Source organism: Notolabrus celidotus, chromosome 9 (assembly GCF_009762535.1).
Source record: "Notolabrus celidotus isolate fNotCel1 chromosome 9, fNotCel1.pri, whole genome shotgun sequence".
In the NCBI taxonomy this organism is placed as follows: Eukaryota; Metazoa; Chordata; class Actinopteri; order Labriformes; family Labridae; genus Notolabrus; species Notolabrus celidotus.
In genome coordinates, this window is record NC_048280.1 from 25,802,378 (window position 1) to 25,827,436 (window position 25,059).

The 25,059-nt window shown below is 41.3% G+C and overlaps 1 protein-coding gene across 4 annotated transcripts; it reads left to right on the forward strand.

Annotated features, from left to right (window-relative positions):
• Positions 1 to 3,895: 3,895 nt before the first annotated feature.
• syn1 (synapsin I) lies at positions 3,896 to 19,050 on the forward strand. Of its 4 annotated transcripts, none has more exons than XM_034692849.1 (14): positions 3,896 to 4,157; positions 4,438 to 4,940; positions 6,212 to 6,269; positions 7,239 to 7,330; positions 7,512 to 7,668; positions 8,447 to 8,536; positions 8,994 to 9,056; positions 9,801 to 9,943; positions 10,033 to 10,107; positions 10,198 to 10,300; positions 10,389 to 10,538; positions 11,720 to 11,789; positions 11,922 to 12,378; positions 14,370 to 19,050. In XM_034692849.1, exons 2-14 carry the CDS (start codon positions 4,573 to 4,575, stop codon positions 14,395 to 14,397), a joined length of 1,854 nt encoding a protein of 617 aa, XP_034548740.1. In that variant the 5' UTR covers positions 3,896 to 4,157; positions 4,438 to 4,572; the 3' UTR covers positions 14,398 to 19,050. The 4 variants fall into 4 exon arrangements, with proteins under 4 accessions (XP_034548740.1, XP_034548738.1, XP_034548739.1 ...); XM_034692847.1 differs by having other exon boundaries at positions 3,905 to 4,157; positions 14,332 to 19,050; XM_034692848.1 differs by having other exon boundaries at positions 3,941 to 4,157; positions 10,389 to 10,508; positions 14,332 to 19,050.
• Positions 19,051 to 25,059: the final 6,009 nt, after the last annotated feature.

Here is a 25,059-nt window from a genome sequence, read left to right on the forward strand (position 1 = left end):
GGTTCGGTTCGGTTCTGGTACGGTTCGGTTCGGTTCGGTTCTGGTTCTGGTCTGGTTCGGTTCTGGTTGGGTTTGCTTGAGTTTGGTTCTGGTTCTGTTTGCTTGAGTTTGGTTCTGGTTCTGTTTGCATGAGTTTGGTTCTGGTTCTGTTTGCTTAAGTTTAGTTCTGGTTCTAACCCTAACCCTAATCCTAACCCTAACCCTAACCCTAATCATAACCTTAACCCTAATCACAACCCTAATCATAAACCTAACCCTAATCCTAACTCTATCCCTAACCCTAACCCTAATCACAACCCTAACCCTAATCCTAAACCTAATCCTAAACCTAACCCTAATCCTAACCCTAACCCTAATCCTAAACCTAACCCTAATCCTAACCCTAACCCTAATCCTAACCCTAACACTAACCCTAATCACAACCCTAACCCTAAACCTAACCCTAACCCTAATCCTAACCCTAATCCTAACCCTAATCCTAAACCTAACCCTAATCCTAAACCTTATCCTAAACCTAACCCTAACCCTAATCCTAACCTTAATCCTAACCCTAACCCTAATCCTAACCCTAATCCTAAACCTAACCCTAATCCTAAACCTAACCCTAATCCTAACCCTAATCCTAAACCTAACCCTAAACCTAACCCTAATCCTAAACCTAACCCCAATCCTAACCATAATCCTAAACCTAACCCTAACCCTAATCCTAACCCTAACCCTAATCCTAACCCTAACACTTACCCTAATCAGAACCCTAACCCTAACCCTAATCCTAACCCTAATCATAACCTTAACCCTAATCACAACCCTAATCCTAACCCTAATCCTAACCCTAATCCTAAACCTAACCCTAACCCTAACCCTAACCCTAATCACAACCCTAACCCCAAACCTAACCCTTATCATAACCCTAACCCTAATCCTAACCCTAACCCTAATCATAACCTTAACCCTAATCACAACCCTAATCATAAACCTAACCCTAATCCTAACTCTATCCCTAACCCTAACCCTAATCACAACCCTAACCCTAATCCTAAACCTAATCCTAAACCTAACCCTAATCCTAACCCTAACCCTAATCCTAAACCTAACCCTAATCCTAACCCTAACCCTAATCCTAACCCTAACACTAACCCTAATCACAACCCTAACCCTAAACCTAACCCTAACCCTAATCCTAACCCTAATCCTAACCCTAATCCTAAACCTAACCCTAATCCTAAACCTTATCCTAAACCTAACCCTAACCCTAATCCTAACCTTAATCCTAACCCTAACCCTAATCCTAACCCTAATCCTAAACCTAACCCTAATCCTAAACCTAACCCTAATCCTAACCCTAATCCTAAACCTAACCCTAAACCTAACCCTAATCCTAAACCTAACCCCAATCCTAACCATAATCCTAAACCTAACCCTAACCCTAATCCTAACCCTAACCCTAATCCTAACCCTAACACTTACCCTAATCAGAACCCTAACCCTAACCCTAATCCTAACCCTAATCATAACCTTAACCCTAATCACAACCCTAATCCTAACCCTAATCCTAACCCTAATCCTAAACCTAACCCTAACCCTAACCCTAACCCTAACCCTAATCACAACCCTAACCCCAAACCTAACCCTTATCATAACCCTAACCCTAATCCTAACCCTAATACTAACCCTAATCCTAACCCTAATCATAACCATAACCCTAATCACAACCCTAATCACAACCCTAACCCTAACTCTAATCCCAACCCTAACACTAATCCTAACCCTAATCCTAACCCTGATCACAACCCTAACCCTAATCATAACCTTAACCTTAATCAAAACCCTAACCCTAACCCTAACTCTATCCCAACCCTAACTCTAATCCCAACCCTAACCCTAACCCTAACTCTAATCCCAACCCTAACCCTAATCCTAACCCTAACCCTAATCACAACCCTAACCCTAATCATAACCTTAACCCTAATCACAACCCTAACCCTAATTCCAAACCTAACTCTAATCCCAACCCTAACCCTAATCTCAACCCTAACCCTAACTCTAATCCCAACCCTAACCCTAACTCTAATCCCAACCCTAACCCTAACCCTAACCCTTACCCTAACCCAAACCCTAACCCTAATCCTAATCCTAATCACAACCCTAACCCTTACCCTAATCCTAATCCTAATCACAACCCTAACCCTTACCCTAATCACAACCCTAACCCTTACCCTAATCACAACCCTAACCCTAACCCTAATCCTAACCCTAATTCAACCCTAGGGTTAGGGTAAGAATGGTTCTGTAACAGACTAATGCACAAAATTGGTCAATTATAAGTCTTGACCCCCAGGGGTCCCAGGACCCCACTTTGAGAACAACTGAGCTAGAGTATGGTAATTGAGCTCTCAGCCTGCAGAGAAAGTTGTGAGGCACAGACCCCCAAGCTCTCTGCCCAACTCCACTGGTCACACTATAACTTAAATATAACTCTTTGAATCAAAAGAGCACTCTACAAGGTTAATGTACCATAAAACATAAACAATATACCCCCATTTTCTGTGAATGCATGATTATGACCAAGTGAAGGAGAAAAGATGTGAAAAAAGTTGTGCAGTGTCGCTGTCTTTTCCAGCACAGCGTGCACTCAACTTTCAATGAATGGGGATGTGTTTTGTTAATAGGATCAGGTCACACGCAGCCATGATGGAATAATTTTCCAGGACTATATGTGATTTTCCAGGACATTTGACTTTTTCTCCTATTTTCCAGGCGTTTTCCAGTACTGGAAAACTGGTCAACTGTTTTCCAGGTTTTCCAGGTTTTCCAGGACGCGTGGGAACCCTGCTAACTTCTGTCGAGCTAGTGGGAGGTAAAACGGCGGGCCTTAAGCCTCCTCGCCAACAGCTACAGTGTTCCCGCCTGTCACTCAAGTCAGTCATGTCCTTGAATGGGCAAAACTCATAATCTTAATATCTTCTGAACTGCCAAGTCATAAAAAATTCACCCCCTGTTCAATGTGTGCCGATAAAGAAATTGGCTATTCAGAGCACAGACGGTATAAAATATGGACGTAGTATTCGTGACGTCACCCATCTGTTTCTGAAGCGCTGTTATGAGGCCAATTGGCGGCGGCAGCCATATTGCTGCTGTTGCGCGATTGTGACGTAAAGAGGCGGGCTTTGAGCCTCCTCGCCAACAGCTACAGTGTTCCTGCTTGCCTATCAAGTCAGCTGTGCCTCTCATTGGAAGACTCGTAATTTCAATATCTTCGAAATTGCCGTGTTAGAAAAAAATTCACCCCTGTACAGTGTGTGCTGATTGAGAAATGAGCTATCCAGACTACACTCATCTTTTGTACCAGGCTGTAAACATGTTTAATTCTGCTGTAAAGATTGTCTTTTTTGAATTGGTGTGTATGTGGTTTCCGGTACTTCCGGAGCCAGCCTCAAATGGATCCTTGATGAACTGCAGTTTTTAGCACTTCCGCATTGGACTCATATTTTTAGACCAGAGGTTGCCGCTTGATTCAGACCCAAGCCATGTTTATTAATGCTGGAAATATCGTCTTTTTTGAATTGGTGTGTATGAGGTTTACCGGTGTTTCCAAAGCCAGCCTCAAGCGGATGCTCGATGAACTGCCGCTTCTAACACTTCCCATGGGCTTCGTATTTTGAGACCGGAGGTTGTCGTTTTGGCAAAAGTGTAGCCCAAAGTGAGCTGTTATTTAAGTTCAGATTTTCAACTAGGCTACATTTTAAAGATGATTTGTCCTCCAATAAATTCGTATTAAGCTACAAATGAAAAAATTGAAAAAATATTTCGACATTTTCCGAATTAACATACGTTTATTTTGAAAGTATTATCCGGAAGTCTACTTCTTGCACACTGCCTAACTTGACCGTGGTCCAGCCTCACAGGCTCCTCTCCCTCAGGATGACTGGGAGTGACGCAGGGCAGACGGTAAAAAATACGGGGACTTTAGGGGAAGGACAGATGAACGGCGGTGATGCAAGAAGGGTTGGAGCTTTGATTTCACAGGTTCGAGCCCGATGCCCGCTTGCGTAGAGGACACGAGATTCACATATGTGTAGAACTTCCTGTGAGAGAAAATAATAACCAAGCATCATCCACTCAGCTGTGGGGCGGATCAGTTAAGGACACACTCCCAGGTAGGTTGTTATGGCACTTACTACTGATTGGTGGTTGTTTTGATAGGTGAGTTTCTTTAAAGAAATCCGGTTTAAACTGACATGGATGGAAAATATTTTTTTATTATTTATTTTTCATTCGATTCAGGGAAGCACCATATTTTTATGAATCGTTCTGATGGGTTGCTTTAACGTTACCAAGGCTTGCCCCTTGAGCTAATCAGTCACGATTTTTTACTACTGTTGATAAGATATTAAAAATATGATCCAAATGAATAACACAGGACTCATCTCTCTTTAGGTATCATTGGTCCTCCATCTGCTCATGGAAAAGTAGCCTAGTCATCCCAATTTCTAACTGAACACCAAGTTGTAAATCGCATCCAGTTGGAGGATATTTGGACACCCCTATTCGTCTTTTTATTAAGCTTTCACCATGAACTACCTGCGTCGACGACTCTCGGACAGCAATTTCATGTCCAACCTGCCCAATGGCTACATGACGGATCTCCAACGCCCCGACCCGCCGCCGCAGCCGCAGCAGAGCCCCGCAGTGTCGCCTGGGCCGACGGAGAGACGCCAGTCCACCAGCCAACCGCAGCAGCCGCAGCAGCAGCAGCAGCCGCAGCCGCAGCAGCAGCCCACAGGAGGAAGTGGAGGCTCAGGCTTCTTCTCCTCCATCTCTAATGCTGTCAAACAGACTACAGCTGCTGCGGCTGCCACCTTATCAGAGGCAGCGGATCGCGCAGGAGTCTCCAGCAGTGCCAAGATCCTCCTTGTTCTCGATGACCAGCAGACCGACTGGTAAGAGCAGTGCGCAGCGCCAGATCTGTGCATCGTCTAGACTGAAATGTGTGCCAGACTGTGGGCTGCAGTGGCCTAACATCTAGAAGGTCATATGATTCACTCAGTGCTGTGAGGTAGCCTATATCACGTGTGGCAGCCCACTGGCGTCTTCCTCTGGTCACAAATACCTTGCAGATATGTTTAATGCCACAAAAAAGCGCAACAGATTGCTGGCACAGCAGGAGCCATTTTCTTAAGACGGTCAGCTGTTGCATGTGTCGAAGTCTTTGTTCATTCTGACACAGAAACGCTAGAAACGCTAGAAACGAGCGCACAGGGTGGGCTGATTCCACCATGATGATTCAGGTTTTTTCAGGTGGAGTGCATGTGAGGACAATGCACAGCAAATATGTATGCAGCACGTTCAGCCACTTGTCTTCACCACTGCAAGTTATGCATACTAATTCAACATTTATGCACAGTCAGAGGTGATAAAATGTTGAATTTTTATATGAAAATGACACCCCAGATGATGATAAACTCAACAGATCTGAGCACTAGGAAATCAAAGCTCTCCAGTCTCCTCTGTTACAACCATTTATAGAGTCTATGGTTACAACATGCATGGGGTGTGTGTATGTATACTTCTATGCTGCAGGACCATGTATTTATGTACCTCTATCCAGTAATTATTTCCCTATGTCCCAGCTGCTTACTTCAGATTGATCTTGCTATGTTGCATTGTTCCTTCAAAAGGTCTGAAACCTAATCTTGATGTGTTGCCAGTACTTACAGTAATAACAATGAGCAGCAAATTTTCGCCAATACACCAGTATATCACAGTATCTACATCAGGTGGCATTAATACCTGGCTGTGTTAAATACTCAATTCTGATTGGTCAAAACCACATAATGACTGTGATTGATTCTTAACAGCAGAATCTTCAACATTAAGAACCTGATCACACTCGTACCAAATCAGTCTGTAGAAAAGGGTTCAGCACGTTTCACATCTGCTTGTTGACACTGTGGCAGAAATCTTAGCTTGCATTAACGTTCTATATTGGTCAGCATTGTGGTGAAAATCCTGACTTATGCTCTTTTGATGTCAGCCAATATTTTCACTTCACATTTTCTACTGCAGGCATATTCTCACAGCTTTGAAATGTTATGCAAATGAAGTAGGAAATGTCATCTGTCAATAATAAGAGAAATGTTTAAATTGAAAGTTAGATTTGATGTCTGGGTTTCAAAAATGAGTTGGGCTTAAATCCTCATTTCACACGCAGGGTGAAGGTCTTCAGGGGAAGAAAGGTCCATGGTGAATTTGACATCAAAATAGAACAGGTAGGTCACCACAAATACAACTGTTAACTTATTTTCTGAAAATCTTTAATTTTACTTTAATTTAATGAAAGGCTGAGACTGTTTGGAGAATATTTCATTACTATTTCAAAGTCAGTTTTGTCCTAGGATTACACCTACTCTGATCTATGCATATTGAGACTAATTATTTTGGAAAGAAACACCTCTGCTCATAAATATCTTCACTTTAATCCTGAATTTGTATTCTATTTATTTCAGAATCAGTGTCATCTGTAGTCACTTTGTGAGTCATTCTGATGGGTGAATCTTACAAATATATCTACTTGTATTCAAGGTGCACTTATCTGCCACAGCCATGATACCAACAGAAATAATGTGTGCTTTTTCACGAAAGAACAGATGACTCATTTAGTACAACGGGGGCTGTATCTGTGTTTAAACAGAGCCCTTTGAAAGCTAAATCCCCTGAGATCCAGTGACAGAAAGAGAACTGCTGCTATCATTCATTTCTTTACTCCACATGGAAATGAATGATAGCAGCAGATACATCTATAAACCATCCGGATTAAGTAACTTTTAATTCATGATGATAAAATAGTTGTCTATGAATACTAGGAACTGACCATTCATATTTTTTGGTGGAAATGTAAATAGTAATGTTTAGCTTAATGAGAATATTTACCAATATAGTGTGTCAGTGATTAGTTCATCATTCCACCCAGCAGACTTTAAGGAGAGCCTTAAAGTTTTGAAATATTTTCTCTGCCTGAGGCATTTTCCGTCCTTCCTATTTCTGTCCCTCTACTTCACGTTGTGTCTGGGTTTCCATTATTTCCCCTGTGGCTCCTTAAAATGAGGAACACACTTGAGTCCACCATGTCATTAATGTGCCCAGTTCTACCTGACTGATATAGAAGAGGTGGTCATTAAATGTCCTCCTGCTGATCATATTTTATATCTAGATAATAACGTTAGTGCTTTTCCTTTTAGGCAGAATTCTCTGAAATCAACCTTGTGGCCAATGCAACAGGCACCTACAACGTGAACATTGATGCATTCAGGAATGGACATAAGGTTACTAAGTAAGTTGACTGCAAAGTATTTGTAGTGAAAAAGTTGTATGATACAGAGCCAGTGTTTATTTGCTGTGAAGTTAAAATTTTTGGAAATTCCACTGTAACATCACTCAGGAGTAAGTGCCTTTCCACTGCTCTATTTGTCCAGCACTGCAGTTTAATATTTTCCTAATGTCCACTTTCCCAGGTCCTTTAAGCCAGACTTTGTGCTGATCAGACAGCATGCATTTAGCATGGACAAAAATGGAGACCACCGGAACATGGTGATTGGCCTGCAGTATGCTGGACTGCCAAGTGTTAACTCTTTACACTCAGTCTACAACTTCTGCGACAAACCCTGGGTGGTGAGTATTATCCATTGGCAGTATATAAAGGTAAACAGCATGTCTCCACCCCCTGCGGTTGTACAAAGTGAAGCCAAATTCCCCTCTGCGATAGGCACTGATGTCTGACACATTTGGAGCCATAGTCTGTGTTGCAGGGATCTCCTAGTAGTATTGATGTCCGGTCCTTCCAGTTAATCTAGAAACACATTTAAGTTACAGATTAAACAGCAAAGATGCCCCCTGTCAGCATAGTCTACAGCCGATCAGAAACTTGCATCAGTTTGAAGCAGACACTCTTGGTTATAGGAAGTTCATTGCCTCTTTTGTTAGCATTTGTTAGTATGTCCCTTTTTATCATTCCTCCTCTACCTTGCTAATGCGGTGCTCAAAGTGCTGCAGGAGCCACATTTGTCAAGAGCTGTCAAGAGCTGTCGTGGCGTTATACTCCATTGTTTAGCATCAGATAACTAATTAAAATAAACTTCTAAGAAACAAAAAAAGACTTGGACATAAATCAGCACAATAAGAATTAGATATGGTGAAAGAACAAGGTTGTTTTCAACATTATTTTGATGTGTATTTTGAGTTCAAAGTTTGACGTCTCTCCAATCTGTTAACATGGAGGAGGTGGGCTTTCTGACCTGCCAGTCAGTGGGTGGAGCTCCCAGTTTTTGGCTTCAGTTCTGGAGAGCTATCATGTTGTCCTTTTTTAATGATCTATGTTGTTTTGTAATTAATATACCAGTTAAAAAAATTTGTCACAATTGCTCAGTCTTGAACATTTGTGTGTTTTCAGTTTGCTCAAATGTCGCGGGTCTTCAAGCAGCTAGGCCCAGAGGAGTTCCCACTGATCGAACAGGTTTACTATCCAAACCACAGGGAAATGGTGAGTTCTCTGCCATCTGCTCTCCTCCTCTCTCTCCACCCGCTTTTCCACTTGTGATGATGGGTATGACTCCATGCTAACAAGCCTTAAAGAGACACACACATACACGCACACAGGCCGTCCCTCTGCTCTCAGGTCACACTTTAAGAAGGTCATTCACTTTCAGGTCAATACTCCATCTCATGTAGCAGCTGATGCAGAACTAATGATCCTGGGAGTGTCTCTTTTTGTTTTTTTAGTCTGGGTAGATGCCGAGCTTTTGATTGTTTGTGTGTCAAAGCAGCGTCAGTACAGTTAAACTGAGACTGCTTCAGCAGAGCAGACATCTCCACCCCTGCAGTCACAGGCTGACAGTACTGGGCTATGAATCACTCCTGGTTGCTTTAAATGGATGTGAAGTAGATTTTTTAATCATTAGAGTGATAAATCTGAGGATGTGAGAATGCTCTTGTTTCAGATTACCTCCCCCCGGTTCCCCGTGGTGGTAAAGATGGGGCACGCTCACTCAGGAATGGGAAAGGTAGGACGTCATGTGAACACAATTTTCAGGTTCTAAAAAACGTTCCAGTACACAATGTGTATTCTGTAGAGATGACTGATGTAAAGGCTGCTTACTGCTATTGACTGACACTCACCCTGCTGACGGATATCAGCTTAAAAGCAAATAATTGGAACTTATTGATCGCAGTAGTCAATAAATATACCTGTTGCTATGCATCTATTTAATGATGGTAGGCTGGTAACCCCCCCATGTTTTAGCTTAATGAACTGCTGTTGCTTTTTGTTTGAAGAAAACACAAGAGATGAATGAAAGCTCTTCTTATGTTTGTTATATTCATGATTCACATTTGATATTTCAGATTTAGTATTAACATTGTCTATCAATATTTATGATTTCAAACAAGGTGTTTTTTGTTGGGCTGTAAAGAAAAAAACGGCCTCTAAGATGTTTTTTTTTTCAGAAAATAACCTTTTTATGTATGAAAAAGAAAGGTTGAAGTAAAGGTTGTGTATGCCTATATTAGCGCTCACTTAATGAAAGTGTAGTGATGTCCTCAATTACAGTATTCACAATTTTCAAAATGAAGATTGATTTGGTTCTCTGGCCTAGACGGGATAATTAGTAACACTTAAAATAAACGAACAAAGCAAAAATCATGGTTGTCAAAATCAACCAACGGACTAATTATGTTAAACATTGGATTCAGTATAAACCCTGATTTTCTTGATCGATGTCTTCCTAATCTTACCTTTGATACTCCAGGTGAAAGTGGACAATCAATACGATTTTCAAGATATTGCCAGTGTGGTGGCACTGACCAAGACGTATGCCACATCTGAGCCTTTTATCGATGCAAAGTATGATGTCCGCATCCAGAAGATTGGCGACAATTACAAAGCCTACATGTGAGTGACATTTGGATCTTACCATCTTTGATTTTACACTAATGCAAACAGCAATATTAAAAAAAAAAATCCAAAATTCTTATTTATAGGAGGACATCCATTTCTGGAAACTGGAAAACCAACACCGGCTCATCCATGCTCGAGCAGGTGGCCATGTCAGACAAGTAAGAGATCATCAATGTAGATGAGATGAGGATGTTAAACCTAGAATGACTCACTGTATTATATTAGCTCTGTTTAACACATTATTGCAGGTACAGATTGTGGGTGGACTCTTGTGCTGACATCTTTGGAGGGCTGGATATCTGTGCTGTAGAGGCTCTACATGGTAAAGATGGAAAGGACTACATTATAGAGGTACTCAAAGGCAATATAATCACATCAAGGTACTATTATTTTTTATCGTTAGAGATAGCTTTAAATCCATCTTCTCTTCGACTTGTAGGTTGATGACTGTTCGATGCCACTAATTGGGGACCAGCAGGATGAGGACCGCGTTCAGATTGCAGAGCTGGTGGTTTCTAAAATGAGCCAGAGTGTTCCTCACTCCTCAAGCCCCTCCATGGTGCGTGCCTCTGCAGGACAGCAAGCACAGGTGCTCAGACCACAGAGTATTCATACCTGCTGATGTCGCTTTTCTTTATTTTTCCAACTTTTCTCCGGTTGGTTTCGGTATCACAGTAACACACAAACTTTCTCAGAATGTCTTTTTTAAAAGAGAAAGTAAAAATGAGGAACAAAAATAGAAACAGCTGCATTAGATTAATAATTTACTGAACTGCACATTCATACGGTATCTCTATGAATTATAGATTATTTAATGCATAGTGAAACATTTATATGCTCATGTGTATTTGACTCCCATACATGCAACACATTAATATAAAAGCAAGCCTCAAAACTGGCAGTCAACCTCAGTGTAATATTTGTGCTTTGTGCTGAATATTTGTAACTGATCAAACAAATATTTAATCCAAAATGAAGCATGGAAAAGATTATAAAATACTTCAAAAAAGACAGATTCAACTTTCTATCAAAGGATAGAAAAGGCTCTAGTCTGTGCAGTGTCATAGTCTTTAAAATGAAGGTCAACAGCTGAGAAACGATGCTCACATCTGACTGGACCAATACCTATTAGCTGTAACTTCCCCTTTTTTTACTCCAGATTAACTGACCGAGCTGACATATGCTCCTGAGGGGTTAGAGAGTTGTATAACCTCTCTATAACCTCTGAGTTTGAAGCATAAATGTCAGACTTATTGGTTAAGTATAACTGAGGGTCATCGGACAGTTGAGATTAGCATCATATTCAGAGATAATTTAACTAAAACAGCATAAGAAGAAGATATACTTTATACTTATACATTATTCAATAAATCCTAAGGGGGATTTACATTTTTCACTCTCTTATTGAAATATACACACACGCACCAACAGGATCCTTTGACCGTGCATTAAATGAGAGATGTCAGAGAGGAAGGGCCTCCACTCAGATGAGCGCCACAAGCTGGCACCTCTGAAGCAACTAGTCCAACCTCCATACTCTGATCTGTACCAGTACACGCCCCAGTTCCCATGCTGAGTCTTGTACTGAACTGCTGCTGCTCACTTCAAATCAAATCAATAGCAGACTTAATACAAGTCCCAGGGTTTCTCAAGTCTTAATAGTAGATAGATCTGACATGCTTTCATGTATTTTCCAGTATTACCTATTTTTCTTGTGTGTTTTGTTTGATAAAAACATACCCCCTGTTCTTCTTCCCCCGTGTTTTGTAGAAAGCACTGTCACCACAGCCTGTCTCACAGTCCAGAGTCCCACAGGCTCAACCACGCCCCTCGCCTCAGGGTAAGAACTTGACTTTTTCACAAAAGAAAAAGTAAGAATGATAGAATTTGTTTTTGTTTCAATTTTATTTTTCATGGCTGTACAGTGGAAAAACATTTCTTTGTAATCGCTACTTCCAATTTTGTTCTATAGGTGGTCCTCAGCAAAGCCCTCCATCCCAGCAGCGACCTCAGCCTCAGGGCCAGCCTCCTGCACAGGCCCCTCAGTCTGCAGCCAGCCCTGCTGCTGATCCCAGTGCTAAAGCTAGCCAAGGCCCTACAGGCCAGCCACGGCCAGCAGGTCAGGGGGCTACTCAAGGCCAGAGACCTTCCTCTGGTCAGGGTTCTCCTCAGAGAAGCCAAGGAGGTTCACCTCAAACTCAGAGGCAACAGTCTCTCCCCCAGCAGCAGAAACAGCAGAGGCCTGCCCAGCCCCCCAGGCAGCAGTCACAGGGGGGGACCCAGCAACAGAGGGGTCCCGGCCAGCAAGGTCGGTCTGGAGCAGCCACCACCCAGCAGCCGCGACCCACTGCTCAAGGCCCAGGTGGACGACCCCCACTGCAGCAAAAGCCTCAGCCCCCACAGAAGCCCAGTCAGGAGCCACAGCTGAAGTAAGTCACTGTACATGGTGAATAATGTGGGATCCATCTCCTTTCATTTTTTATGAAGGGAACCTCACAGCTGACCTGCACAGAAGATCGTCTCTTCCCCCTGCCTGCATTGAAACATGCATGCCACATGGGAAATCTATTCATGCTCTTTGTTGACAAATTATCCACCTGAATGTGCATGATTTATTGATTCTTACATTTCTCCAGCAGTTTCACAAAACATTTCAGACTTTCTGGGGAAATTGTTCCACATAAATAAAACAACAACAACACAAAGTGAAGGCAGGTTTGTGGTTGTTCATTACTATAATGAATCTCCCACATCTGTCTTCTGTTTTCTAGGACACAGGCGACAAAACTTGAACTTGTTTTTCCCTCCTAGGAAGCAGAAAAACATGAAACAACTAAATCACTTTCAACCATCAAATTAAAACAGAAATGGAAAAAAAGGGGAAATAAAAACTTTGGTCACATATAATCAAAAAAACCTACGCTGTGTATGAGAAAAGGATGCAGCCTTTATGACACCACCCGTTGTTTTGAGACAACCATTTTGAAGCCTTCAGTTTGGCATCTCTACTGTTGGCATCTTGTTTAGAGGCAGAAGTTCCCATATTTGGATGAGAGAGCTGAGTTGGAAAAGATAACCGTTCCTGCGCCTCTATCTTGATAAACATATCATCGTGGGAGTGACCTGTCCGCCTCAGTTGTAGCAATGTCCAAAAGCAAACCCTGTTTTCTGTCTATTTTACCATAAATGAGATCATAATGCAACAAATTAACATCACAGAGACCAAGAACAGAATCTCTCTTTACAGATGAGATTTTTTCATTTCAGAAAGCTGTAGTATCATCTGCCAGCGTTACAGTCAGCATTGGCTGTGTACTCATGAACAGTTTGAGTAAAGAGCAAAAAGGCAGAACACATTGGAAGTAATACAATATGGCAACCAAGCATTCATAATCTGGCGGTGACTGAGCTTCAGTCGATATCTTTAAACAGGTCTGCATGAAAGCTCAGCTAACAATCCCCTCCTAGACGTTGTTTCCTAACACCAACACAAGTCTCACAAACTCAAGTTTCTAGTTAAAACATGACAATGCACAGGAAAGTAAGTCCTCTATCACGAATTGCGTGTTATACTGGGAGCCCTGAGAATTTGCCAGTCACTCCCAGAGGCTATAGTGTAGAGGGATGATAGTTAATGGGCTCCAAGTTTTCCGATACTAAATAAATGATAGGGAAATGTTTACTGAGGTAATAAATCAAGCAAAAGATAGGGTGCTATCAAAAGTCTTTGTTGCAGCCTGTAAAGTTGTTTCCTGTTGGCCATTAAGGGTTTAGACACTTGAGTATTGGACCTAACTTTTCAGACCTTCTGCTATTCACAATACAATTTGTGAGCTAAACTCACTACATTTTTGTGTGTGGGTTAAATCATGATGGAGTTTAATTAGAGGCTTCTGCTGCAGCTTTTACTTTGCAGTGAATACATTCTGCACGTGATGCTTTAAATGAACAAATTAATGATTGCATTAAAACAGAATGCAAAACTTGAATATCTATTAAAAGACATTTTACATTACAACTGATCCTGATTAGGAAAAACTGTACATCCACTGGATTGCATTGTGCTGTCTTTAAAAAGAGAAATTCACACTCATCATTAATCTCTGATAAAAACATGCCTTTCTTTACATCCTGACAAGTCATTCAGTATTCATATCATATCAAAACTACCTTGAAATGATAAGGTAAAACTGAATGACTAAAGAGAATGAGTGCACTTTTAATTTTCTTCACAGAGCCCCTCTCTTTGTCTCTCTCTCTCTCTCTCTCTCTCTCTCTCTCTCTCTCTCCTGCCGTGCTTCAGTCTTTTTCATTCCATGAGTTTGCTGCATGACTTTAATAGCCTCTTCCTCTCCTCTATTGCCGTTTTCCTCTCTTTATAGCAAATCCCAGTCTCTTACCAATACCTTCAACATTCCAGAAACCCCGGCGCCACGAGCCAGCCTTAGCCAGGACGAGGACGAAGTGAAGGCTGAAACCATACGCAACCTACGCAAATCTTTTGCCAGTCTCTTCTCAGACTGAGACGGTAACCCCCTCCCCCTCCCCTCCCATTCCCATCCCTCCTTTCCTCCTACTGACAGAAAGATGGACAGGAAAACCGAAGGACAGATCCCCCCCAACTAACAAGGACCAACAGAACTCCGTCTACAATTTGTGTACATTGACCCTGATATGAATAATGTGCACACTCGACACTCACTGCCTGAAATATGGTCCAATCTTTCAAAACAAGCAAAAAGTAGAAGAGTACACAGTAAATTTAGCCAGTAATGTCTGAAACATTCCTTGCCTTGCTTCGAGCTAAAGTAAGTCATCTACTTGCATCACGCTTAATGACACAACACAAAAGCCTGTATATGCATGAGCACACAATCACACACAAACACACAAGAATAAGAAGCAAGACTGCGCAAAACTTTCTTTGCTGATGCCGTTACATGATCTTTATGACTGAAGTTTGGTTGGCTGGTTGGTTTGATCAACCAAATGAATCAAGGGGCTGTATGAAAATTATTCAGAAATGCTGATACTTACATTTAATTTTATGAAAAAGGCAAACCTCTTTGGTTATTCAGTATCCCAAAATAACATTATCACACTGCAGACTTTTCAAAAAGAGCAAAAGAAGGAGATGTTTTCGATATTTGAATAAGAAGCTGCTAAATGAACCGGGATTAGCCACAAAATGGAATAAGAAAAGGGGTTTTGCACTGCAATACTTTAACCAAACCCTGTATACCCTGTGCACATTGAGTATATAGAGGATATAGCACATATTAAAATCATCTTTCAATTCAATTTCTAATCTTTTTTCTATTGAAATATTCCCATAATTAAGAAATACTCTTAAAGAATACAAGATACAATCCCCTCCCCCTTTTCTGTTCCTGTTGCTCCTGATAATTTTTGTACAGTCCCTAACCAAGCACAGCCTTGCACAAAGGAGAACCAGTGTTTAGCTAATGCTAGATCTGTCCAAGCTGTTGACTGCTAATGGTGATGTCATAGCTGCATGTCATCAGGAGGCAATGTTTGCATTTTCCGACTCCCTGACATTTGCGCTTGTAACTGTGTTGTCACACGTAGTTGCATTAGTTAGTGCAGTAAGCTCGTAGGTGTTGTGACGATGTTGTTGCTGCCACTTTCTCCACGATTTTTTTCGTCCCACAAGAACAGAAAGCCTGAAAGCTCTCCACCTTGAAAGCATGCCTTACACAAACAAGAGCGTCAGATCAAATGGAGCTGTCTCAGGGATGTCCAATTGATTGTGACACTTGTATGTGGGTGAGGGTCTTCCATTGCAGTTTCGTTGATGTTGTTTAAGCAGTAATGAAGGAAAAGCATGCATCTAAATGAGGTAGAACGTTTTTATTGTTTCATAAGCTTTTGCACATAGAGTATATTGCGATATAATACTTGAATAGAGAGACACAGACTGAAGTAAGAGTCTATTTTTTCAGGGTTATTCACCTGTTTCTTGACAAAGCAGCAACATAGAGGCTGTTTACACCTGGTATTAACATGTGTCCTGACAGATCCAGTCACAACTGGTCACCTAATAGTATGTAAGTGAATGCATCCAAGACTCGTTAAGGAAACATGAATGTCTGATCACTCGGGCCACATCTGAGTGGTCTGATGTACATATTTCATTGGTAGCTTGTCGGGGTGTGTCCTGACCTTTTCGAATGAGGGCAAATTTCGGCACTGACAGAGGCTGGGGTGGCTGTGGTATCTGTGGGTAGCATGTACCTTCTCTGTCTTCACCATCTACTTTAAAAACTACTATTAAAGTATCATAAAGTAGTTTTATTCCTATGTAGAATTTTGGACTTTGGAAAGAAACATAACAGAGTGGCGACACACAAATCTTATTAGCTTAATTCTTTCTAGGGCAAGTGCCACCCTTGACCACCCCTCTGGACAAGCTCCTGGTAGTGCGTGCTTAAACAGTCCTGGGCCACAATGAAATTATCAACATGTTCGTATTCATGACAGTGATTATGACAAGTAACAGAAAACACACCTTTCATTCTTGTCTCTTTTGACATGAAACTCTCTAGTTTGATTTATTTTCTTGTCATACCAAACACGTGACAACATGGTTCTTGCATCAAAGCAGTCTGTCCTTGAAAATATAGGACATCCTGTGTCTTGCATTGACCCAGAAATTAGAGTGAATGTTATTTTCAATACTGAACAATCCTGTGTAGGGAGAGGAGGAGACTGATCCAGCACCTGGACTGGATTTATCTATATTGAAAATGTAAATTATATTATGTATCCACAGCTCTGGGTTCATCCTGTTTTGATCCATTCAGTCAGTTTTCACATGCTTGTCATGACATTACTTGGGATGTGACATATGAGCTGTTTCTTTACAATTTAGGCAAACATACCACGGTGAGGACACTGATATTTTAAAACATAGAACAGGGGTGTGTCCAGACTTTTTTTTTAAACTGGGGTGGCCCAATTAGGGCACTAACTTGTGCAAGGGTGGCATAATATAATTTTAAAAAGTAACCAAACATAGTATCAAAAGGTTTGGACAAAATCATTTTTTTTTTAAATACCAAGTAAAGGAAATGTGCGACACTGAAGTGGAAGTGGAAACATAGCTAGTAATGTCTGTGTCAACATAGACCAAATCGCTGATTCTAACATTAGTCCCGCTCTGTCGAAGCACAGCCAGTCATCAAGTAGGAGTTTGGGGTGGCACCAGGGGTTGTCAATGAGATTTCAAGGGGGGCCCATGCCACCCCTGGCCACCCATATAGACGCACCCCTGATGCAGATCAGTTATGCAGATCTCTTTATTTATGTAGTTTTTCACTGTTAACATACTTTGATCTCCAGTGGAGTTTATACACCGACTGATACGCCACCAAACTTTAAAACTCAAGCCTCATGATCAAATCAAGTTTCATATCACATAAACACTTTTGTTCAGTATAAAAAGGTGTAAACACCAGATATGACCAACCAAACAAGAGCTGTCCACTCGGGATCAGACCAACTATGACACATGGTAACATCAAGTGTAATCAGGGCCCATCCTGAAGTGCTGCTGTGTCAGGAGCAGGTGCGGTGCTGGAGGGTACAGCATTTGTTGGGTAGAGAATTGTTCAGGTAGAGTTAGTGAGAGATAGTTTGATTTCCCTTTATTTAAAAGCAATGTAATGTACAAACTTCTGACTGTAAACCAGCCACAGACTGAGTGGATGTACAACAAGTGAGTGGATTACGTCAGGCTGATTTCAGGGTTTGGCAGTAAGTAGGTGCATTAGGATTTTGCACTTAAACTCCAGTCTTAAGTCGGTTTCATTCAGCACAGGAGATTTCTCCCTCGCCGTAGATTAAGAGGCTTATATATAATCAATCAACAATGTTTGAAAAGGGTAGAGATTTCAGTAGATCAAGCACTTCCTTTAACCCCTTACTTCTCATCGACAACTTTATCTTTAACCGCTACTCTGAAAATTTGAAACAGTTCTGTTTCCTGGCACTGAAAATGTCTTCCAGAAGGAGTTCTATCTGTTTGAAAGTGGATGTAGTAAGGCAATATCATGCTTTTTAGAGAAGACCCAATAGCCAAAAGTCTTAAGGAGTCCTGGTTCCCCTGCTGAATCTCCATGCTGCCTGTGATTATCAGTCTGTTTGTGTAGCCACAGTGACCCCTTGTGCTCAATAGTGCATAAATGTGTGAATGTTGTTGTAACTGGTCAAACCAAATAGATGTGCTGTACAGATCTCAGAGTGATGCAGATTGTCGCCTTTATCCCCTGCTGCTAATTGTGCTCGTTGATATTATGTGCGTCTTTAATCTCCTATGTTTAAACTTAATTTGAATAATTTATTCATGCTTCATTTTTGCTATGAGGCAGGACTATCTGGGGCTTGTTGGTTTATGCATTAGTGATTCAGGGCTTCATTTTTTAATTTGACAATGACTCAGCGTCAGTTTCATCGCGGTGCAGCCGACTGCCAAGAAAATCAGAACGGGCAGCCTTGTGTTAGTTTTGCACTGAGTGTGTAATTTATGAGAATGAGCCATCAGAATTAGCACGGATGGTTAACTCTGAAAAATTCTGTCACTCAGAGGCCATATTAAGACATACCAATCGCCATGGCGACTCCTGAGACTGACAGGACGAGCTGGGACAGGAGTGAAAAAGACGTACTTTTATGTTTTTGATATTCACAGAGTTTTCCTTTTCAAAAGTTTACATTATTTATGGTGGATATACATTTGACTGTGAATGTACTTTTTTCTCTGTAACAGCCTGTTTTCTTGTTTCTAAATGCATTGAATAAATTTTGTGGAAAAAAAAAAAGAGGAACTTCTATTTAGTTTGAGTTGAACTGATTGTCAGTCAATGCCTGCCAGATTATTATAAATGTAAGTGCAAGAATCAAACAGCTGAGGTTTTTGTCAATCAAAAAATAAGATACTGCATAATGTAAATCATGGTGGAATCTAGAATTAAATGTAAAAAAAATATATTTGATGTTATATGCAATGTAGCTATATTATGTGGAAATGAGTATGTTGTTGAAACATGCACATGTCTAATAAAGTCTATGACCAACAGTGACTGATTTATTTGTCATTTCTGTCTGAAATTAAAAGAGTAAGACAACTGCAAGTCTAAATTTGACCAAAAATCATGTCTTCCATTTATTACACTTTTTGCAGAGGGTATGGCAAATCCTGTTCACACACATTCACACTGACAGCAGTGCCACCAGGAGCAACTTGGAGTTCAGTGTCTTGCCCAAGGACACTGGCATGTGAACTCATCGGCTGGGATTGGACCGCTAACCTTCTAATGAGAAAATACCAACTCTACAACCAGCCACAGCAGCCCTTCGAGTGTGAGACAGACTGTCCTATTTGCACCTCGAACTTTGTATGTTTTTCTGTTATAGTTTCCCTTTTAACAAGTTGATGGTCTGTGGATTGATTTTTTATCTGTTGTACAGACTTTAAAGCCCTTTGGGACAAAAAAACATTACAAACAGATAAAAGTGTCTGGTAAATTTATTGAACTTGGCACTGTACGCAGGAGTAGACCAATCAGAAAGAAATCTAAATGTGAGATCCAAAACTGTCACTGAAACTTTAAAGATTTTTACAGTAATAAAACAGTGAAATGGATAAACCACATTTCTCCAAATGCAAATTTAAAACATTTAGATCAGTGTTTACTATTAATTTTTAATAGCAGTTATATTATTGTGACCACAAGGTGGTGTGGGCCTGCAGTCAGACTTCAGTTCTGCACTACATTAATCAGGTTACGTAACTTATTTTACACCCTGTAATGATCCACCTGAAAGATCAGAACTATATATGACATCACACTTCATTCATAGGCTGCATGCTTGTGTGCAGGACAAATTACAATATGTACATATAAGAATATAACATTATAACATTAAAATGAAAAAGATTGTGATTAAAGTGCATCACTTTTCAACCAGCTATGGGAAAAAAAAAATCCCCAAACAATTTGGTGTTCTAGTTTACTTTTTTATTTTATTTATTTATTTATGAATTTTTTCTCCTTCAAAGTGGGTTCAATTACATAGTTTCTTCTTTCTTCTGAGGCATACATTTTAATTACACAATGCTGAGTCATAATCACACACAAAGCACAAATACCAATGTGTGCATAATCCTATTAAACAAAACTAATCTGGCACACATTAACAAATGGCTCCCTGCATGCCACTCATCACAGTTCAGGCTATCTTTTCTTCTTTCAAGAATGGCCTAATTCATGGTGTTTGAGGATAAAACACATGTATTATGTTCAAGTATCTTCTGGGCTTTCATTAAGGTCTGAATGCAGCAGCTGCAGCTGAGGGAGGCCAATAGTATAATGCACCCCACAGTCAAAAGGACGACTGTGTTTTATTGGCTTGTTTGGCATAAATCAATGAGTGCAACTTCAGCTGAAACATCAACACTAAAATTGAGATATTTAACTTCATAAAAAGGCCTGCCTGGTATAAATATTTTGGCTGCTTGGTTTCCTGCAGCGAGGAGGGTGAGAGCTCAATTTTAATCACCAAATGGATCAATGTCTTTTTCCCTCGAAAGTTTTTATTGCGGACAAAACTGTCCAGAGTGCAAAATCCAATTTGCAGGCAGGATGTTATATAGCAGCTCATGAAAGGTCAGTGCTGGTTTTACAGCTCTCTATGCTTGCTTGCATCTCTTATCTAGCAGCCCAGCGGTCCAGACCATTCACTCTGCACAAATCCAGGCTTGGTTAGTGGTGAAAGTGACCAGGAAATTCATCGTATTATAAAGAAACTATTATTCATACTTACAAATTCAGAGCCTCCACCAGCTGAAGAATCAGCTGAGTGTCTTACAAGGACAAAGTTAATCACTGTCCGTCATACTAAGCCATTTATTGACAAGTGAAAATATGACTTTTCTCCTCTACACTCATACACATGAGGCTTAACCACTCTAACACAATTCCTATGACTTTGCAGCCCTCAAAAAAAGGACTCAAGGGTATTTCTGGCACTAGTTTTGCTCTGTTGTGGACAGTGGACTGAAAAAAGGGGAGGGGCCCTTACTACTTCTTCTCTGAGTGGGTTATTTCGAGAGTTGACCCATTTAAACAGCCTGAAGATGCTGTGAGCACAGGTGCATACGTAATTATGTACATTAAGTGTCAAAACAGATTTACACATTTGATTTGATGAGTGGAAGTGCAAACTATATGCAGGATGTTAATGGAAGTGGTGCCAACCCCCCCTTTGCTTTCTTTGTTTAAACTGAATAACCAAGTGTTTTCAGTCATTCTTACTCTTTTATGTATAGAAAAAGAAATGCTAATGTCAGTGTACAATTCAGATGTTCATTCAGCACTCACATGGAGGTCTTTGAATGAGAAACGGTGGCTGTTAGAGCTATTATACACGACCCACAGCCGTGCACAATTAGTACTACTCAGTACTGCTTTGCATTGTGCTGCTATGGGTCGGAGAGTAGAGAGAGATATCCATATTTAGAAGGACCTCATTGATTCTTCCTCAGCGTGGCACAAAAGATTTGTTGTCCGTCCAATCTTGAATAGCTCGTCCTTAATGACAGGCCTGTTTTCTAAAACCTCCTGCTGCCCTCAATCACTGTTTGAAAATCGGATGAAACTGAGCCAGAGCAGTTTGCTCTGACTGTAATATTCCTGTGCTCTGTTTCTGTGCTGTTATGTAACTGTATCACTGTGACAATGCTCAACCACAAATAATTCACACCACCAGGAGAACAGGAAAGAAAGTGCACACAGCTAGAGGCCGCTTTTTAAACGTTTCCTCTCTAATAAACCTGCACACATGACTGAGTGATTCCTGAGCCAAGATGGCAGATGATGAGGGATGAGAGAGGAGTGTGTACAGTAAAGATTTAATTAAAACTCACCACGGGATGTCTTACAGTGACTCCAGAGATGGGGAAAGAGGAGTTTGTGTTTGCCTGCTGCAGCTGTGAATAATACCCACACTATTCTTACTATGACCTACATGGAGCCTACAGAGAGGAGGAAGTGAGAGCGAGCCCACGTGAACACAGGTCTTATTTTCACCAGGAGGCTGCCTCTGGGCTTCTCCTTATGCCAAACCTTATGTTAACTTTCAATTGTCAATCCCTGATAGAGATAATCTGGGGCGTGAGAGACGTCCATGCTGCACATGTTCCACTGAACACAGAGTGAAACCACACAGCTCCGTCACTCCTGACGGTGCTCTAGAAGACTGTTGAAATGTTTACGAGCAATTTTCACCACCTTACATCTCGTCCTTGTGACGTAGATTTTTACTGTCTCCACGGAAGGCTCCCATCAGTACTTCACTTCATTCCCTTTGAAATCAATTCAGCCTCTTTTGCTCCTACTCACTGTGGGTTACCATGGATACCGCTCCCAAATGGTTTGGCTTGTACTTGAATTTGTTTATGAGTGTTACTTGGAGTGGACTGGAATGTTCTTTTTTTTTGTGCAGCCAAACTAAACATAATTTGCTAAATAAGCAGAGGAACAAAGAAAATCAAATGATGATTTTGTTCTATTTTATTCTACTCTCTGAGATGTGGGCCACCTCTACAGGGAGTGATTATGAAATCACTACTATTGCACACCTTTACAACATGCAGCACCAGCTACATGAGAAAAACTAGTTTCTAATAAGTCAAGTGCTCGCAGGAAAAGCCTAACAATCCACTGACTTTAATCTAGTCTGATCCTCCAGGAATCAAAGCTGCACTAGTGTTGCTCTTCAGTTGCTCTGTTGAGCCAAAAAAACATCCAAATGCTTCACTTGACTGCTTCTAAATCCTCACAAAAAAAACCCCACAGTCTGTACTGAGTGGCAACTGCCCTAGATGAACTGCCACAACCGTAAACTACTTCTACGGTGGGGAAAGTCGAAGGAAAGGATTGAGCGGTTTAATTTGTTGAGGATTTAATCAGGCTTCATTTGGGATTAAGGGAAGACTGGGTCCATCTCCCTCTTGAGTCTTAAGATTCACCACCGCTGCCTTCAACACCCCAATGAATCACAGTATCTACATATTTGATACAGGGCATGAGACGTTCCTGTTAGAGTTTAAGGAGCCACCCACATGCAGACATATGTCTATCTAAGAGCTCTAAATCTGGCTGTGTAAAATATTCACCACTGCAGGGAGCAAAGGAAACATCCTCAGCTCCCCTGGGGATATCTTGTGAAGCACGAGAAACGCTGAAATGTGTTTTCTACTCATCCCTGTTTAATGTGCTTTCCTTGTTTCCTCTCACATATCATTACAGTCCAAAACAACTGAGGCTGAGCGTTGCTTTGTAATAGGCTGCCACACTAGCTATTTTAGGCCGGACTTTGTAAGCAGTGGCCTTGGCCGTGTGTGCATCCCCGCATCTCTTATGTAATTTCCCAGGATGGGAACACAGAAAAACCAGAGAGAAAGTTTGTAGAGAGTCTCTTAATCTAACATGGAGTTAACCAGAGAAAGCTGAGGGGTTTGTTTACTGTGCCAGCATGAGTGTAGGAACAAAGCCGAACGTCCGGACTCTTCCTTATGGCTCATTATGGCTGATACATCAGAGCAGCATGATAGCTTGTTTAAGCAGCGGAGGCAGCGATTCTGTTTGAATGTTGTTACTTTGTGGTTGCAGAAGCCGGATTGATTCCTGTCAGAGGGGCCTCTAATCAACACAGAGGCATTGATTTCCTCTCCACAGAGCCTATACGAGGTGCCTGAGACACCTGCTAGCAGCCAGCTGACAGACACTCATGCCTGCTCACCAACAGCTGACACAAACCGATGCCAATGCACTGAGCTGAAGTGGGTGAGTCACACATGCTCAGATAGATCCCACTCTCAGGGAGACTGGATGCAGCACAATGTGAGATCCACTGTACTGTCAGTCTGAATCATGTCTCATACACGTGGTGTGTCACAGATGGAGACTCGGTTAGCTAGAGAGGTTTGTAACTGAGATAGAAGCAGGAGTATAGATAATAAAGAGTGGTGATAGTCGGCTGTGCTCCAGCAGTGTAGGGCTATATCTTTTCTACGACAACGAGTTCTGTCAAAGCTAAGTATCATTGCCATCTTCAGCTCCATCAGCACAGTTCTTCTGAGGTGATTTCTATCTGCCCTCAGAGTGCTTCGGTAAGCGCTTTTCCAGCAGCAGTCACATGCCTCGCCGGGCCCTGCTGAGGCTCACAGCCAGCTGTCCCCATCATCAATTCAGACAATGCAGGAAGCTGAGGGGAGGTGAGACTCCAGGGCAGATGTGTGTGGCACAAGGCGGACTACAGGGAACGCATAATCTAACTATCGTTAACCTTGGAAGAGTGCAGAAAACAAAGATAGAGTGAGAGCAGGAAGGAACATTTTGTTTTACTATAATCTTGCTCGAGCCTATTATTGTTTAGAGAAGATGCAGACATATTTCCAAGAGTTAACTGGTCTACCGCGTGGAATTCAAATCAAACTTTTTTTGGGTTATTTTTTTATTTTGATTATCAAAGAATGAAGCATCTGTTGGATGCACCAGTAACACTGAAGGAGACTGTTTTCACTTGATCTTTGTGACAGGGATCAATACTTCTTCTTCTGACTGGGGTGGCCCAACTGGTGCATTGATCTCTGCAGGGGTGGCATGGAGCATGCATGCACAAACACACCAATGCATTGCATTAATTCATCCAATCTTTATCCACTCACCATATCTACTTTAACTATTATCATTCAACTATCTTAAAGATATAATACAACAGAGTGTCAACATTTAAATCATCTTAGCTTCATTCTTTAAGGACAGAAAATGATGTACCATGCCCAAAGTAACAATTACATGACTAACAAATTAAAATGTCTTTAATAATACAATAATTAAAATGCAACGGAAGCTACCAGCAGCTAGAGGTTTCATCAACTAATCGACTAGAGGACTACTTTCACCACTAGTCGGTGCTCAAAGGTGTTGCATCGTAGATGACTATATCCCTAAGGTGAAATGGCAGTTGTGCATCTCTGTTATGAAGCATAACAAGAACATGTCTGCGATGCACAACCATCTCAA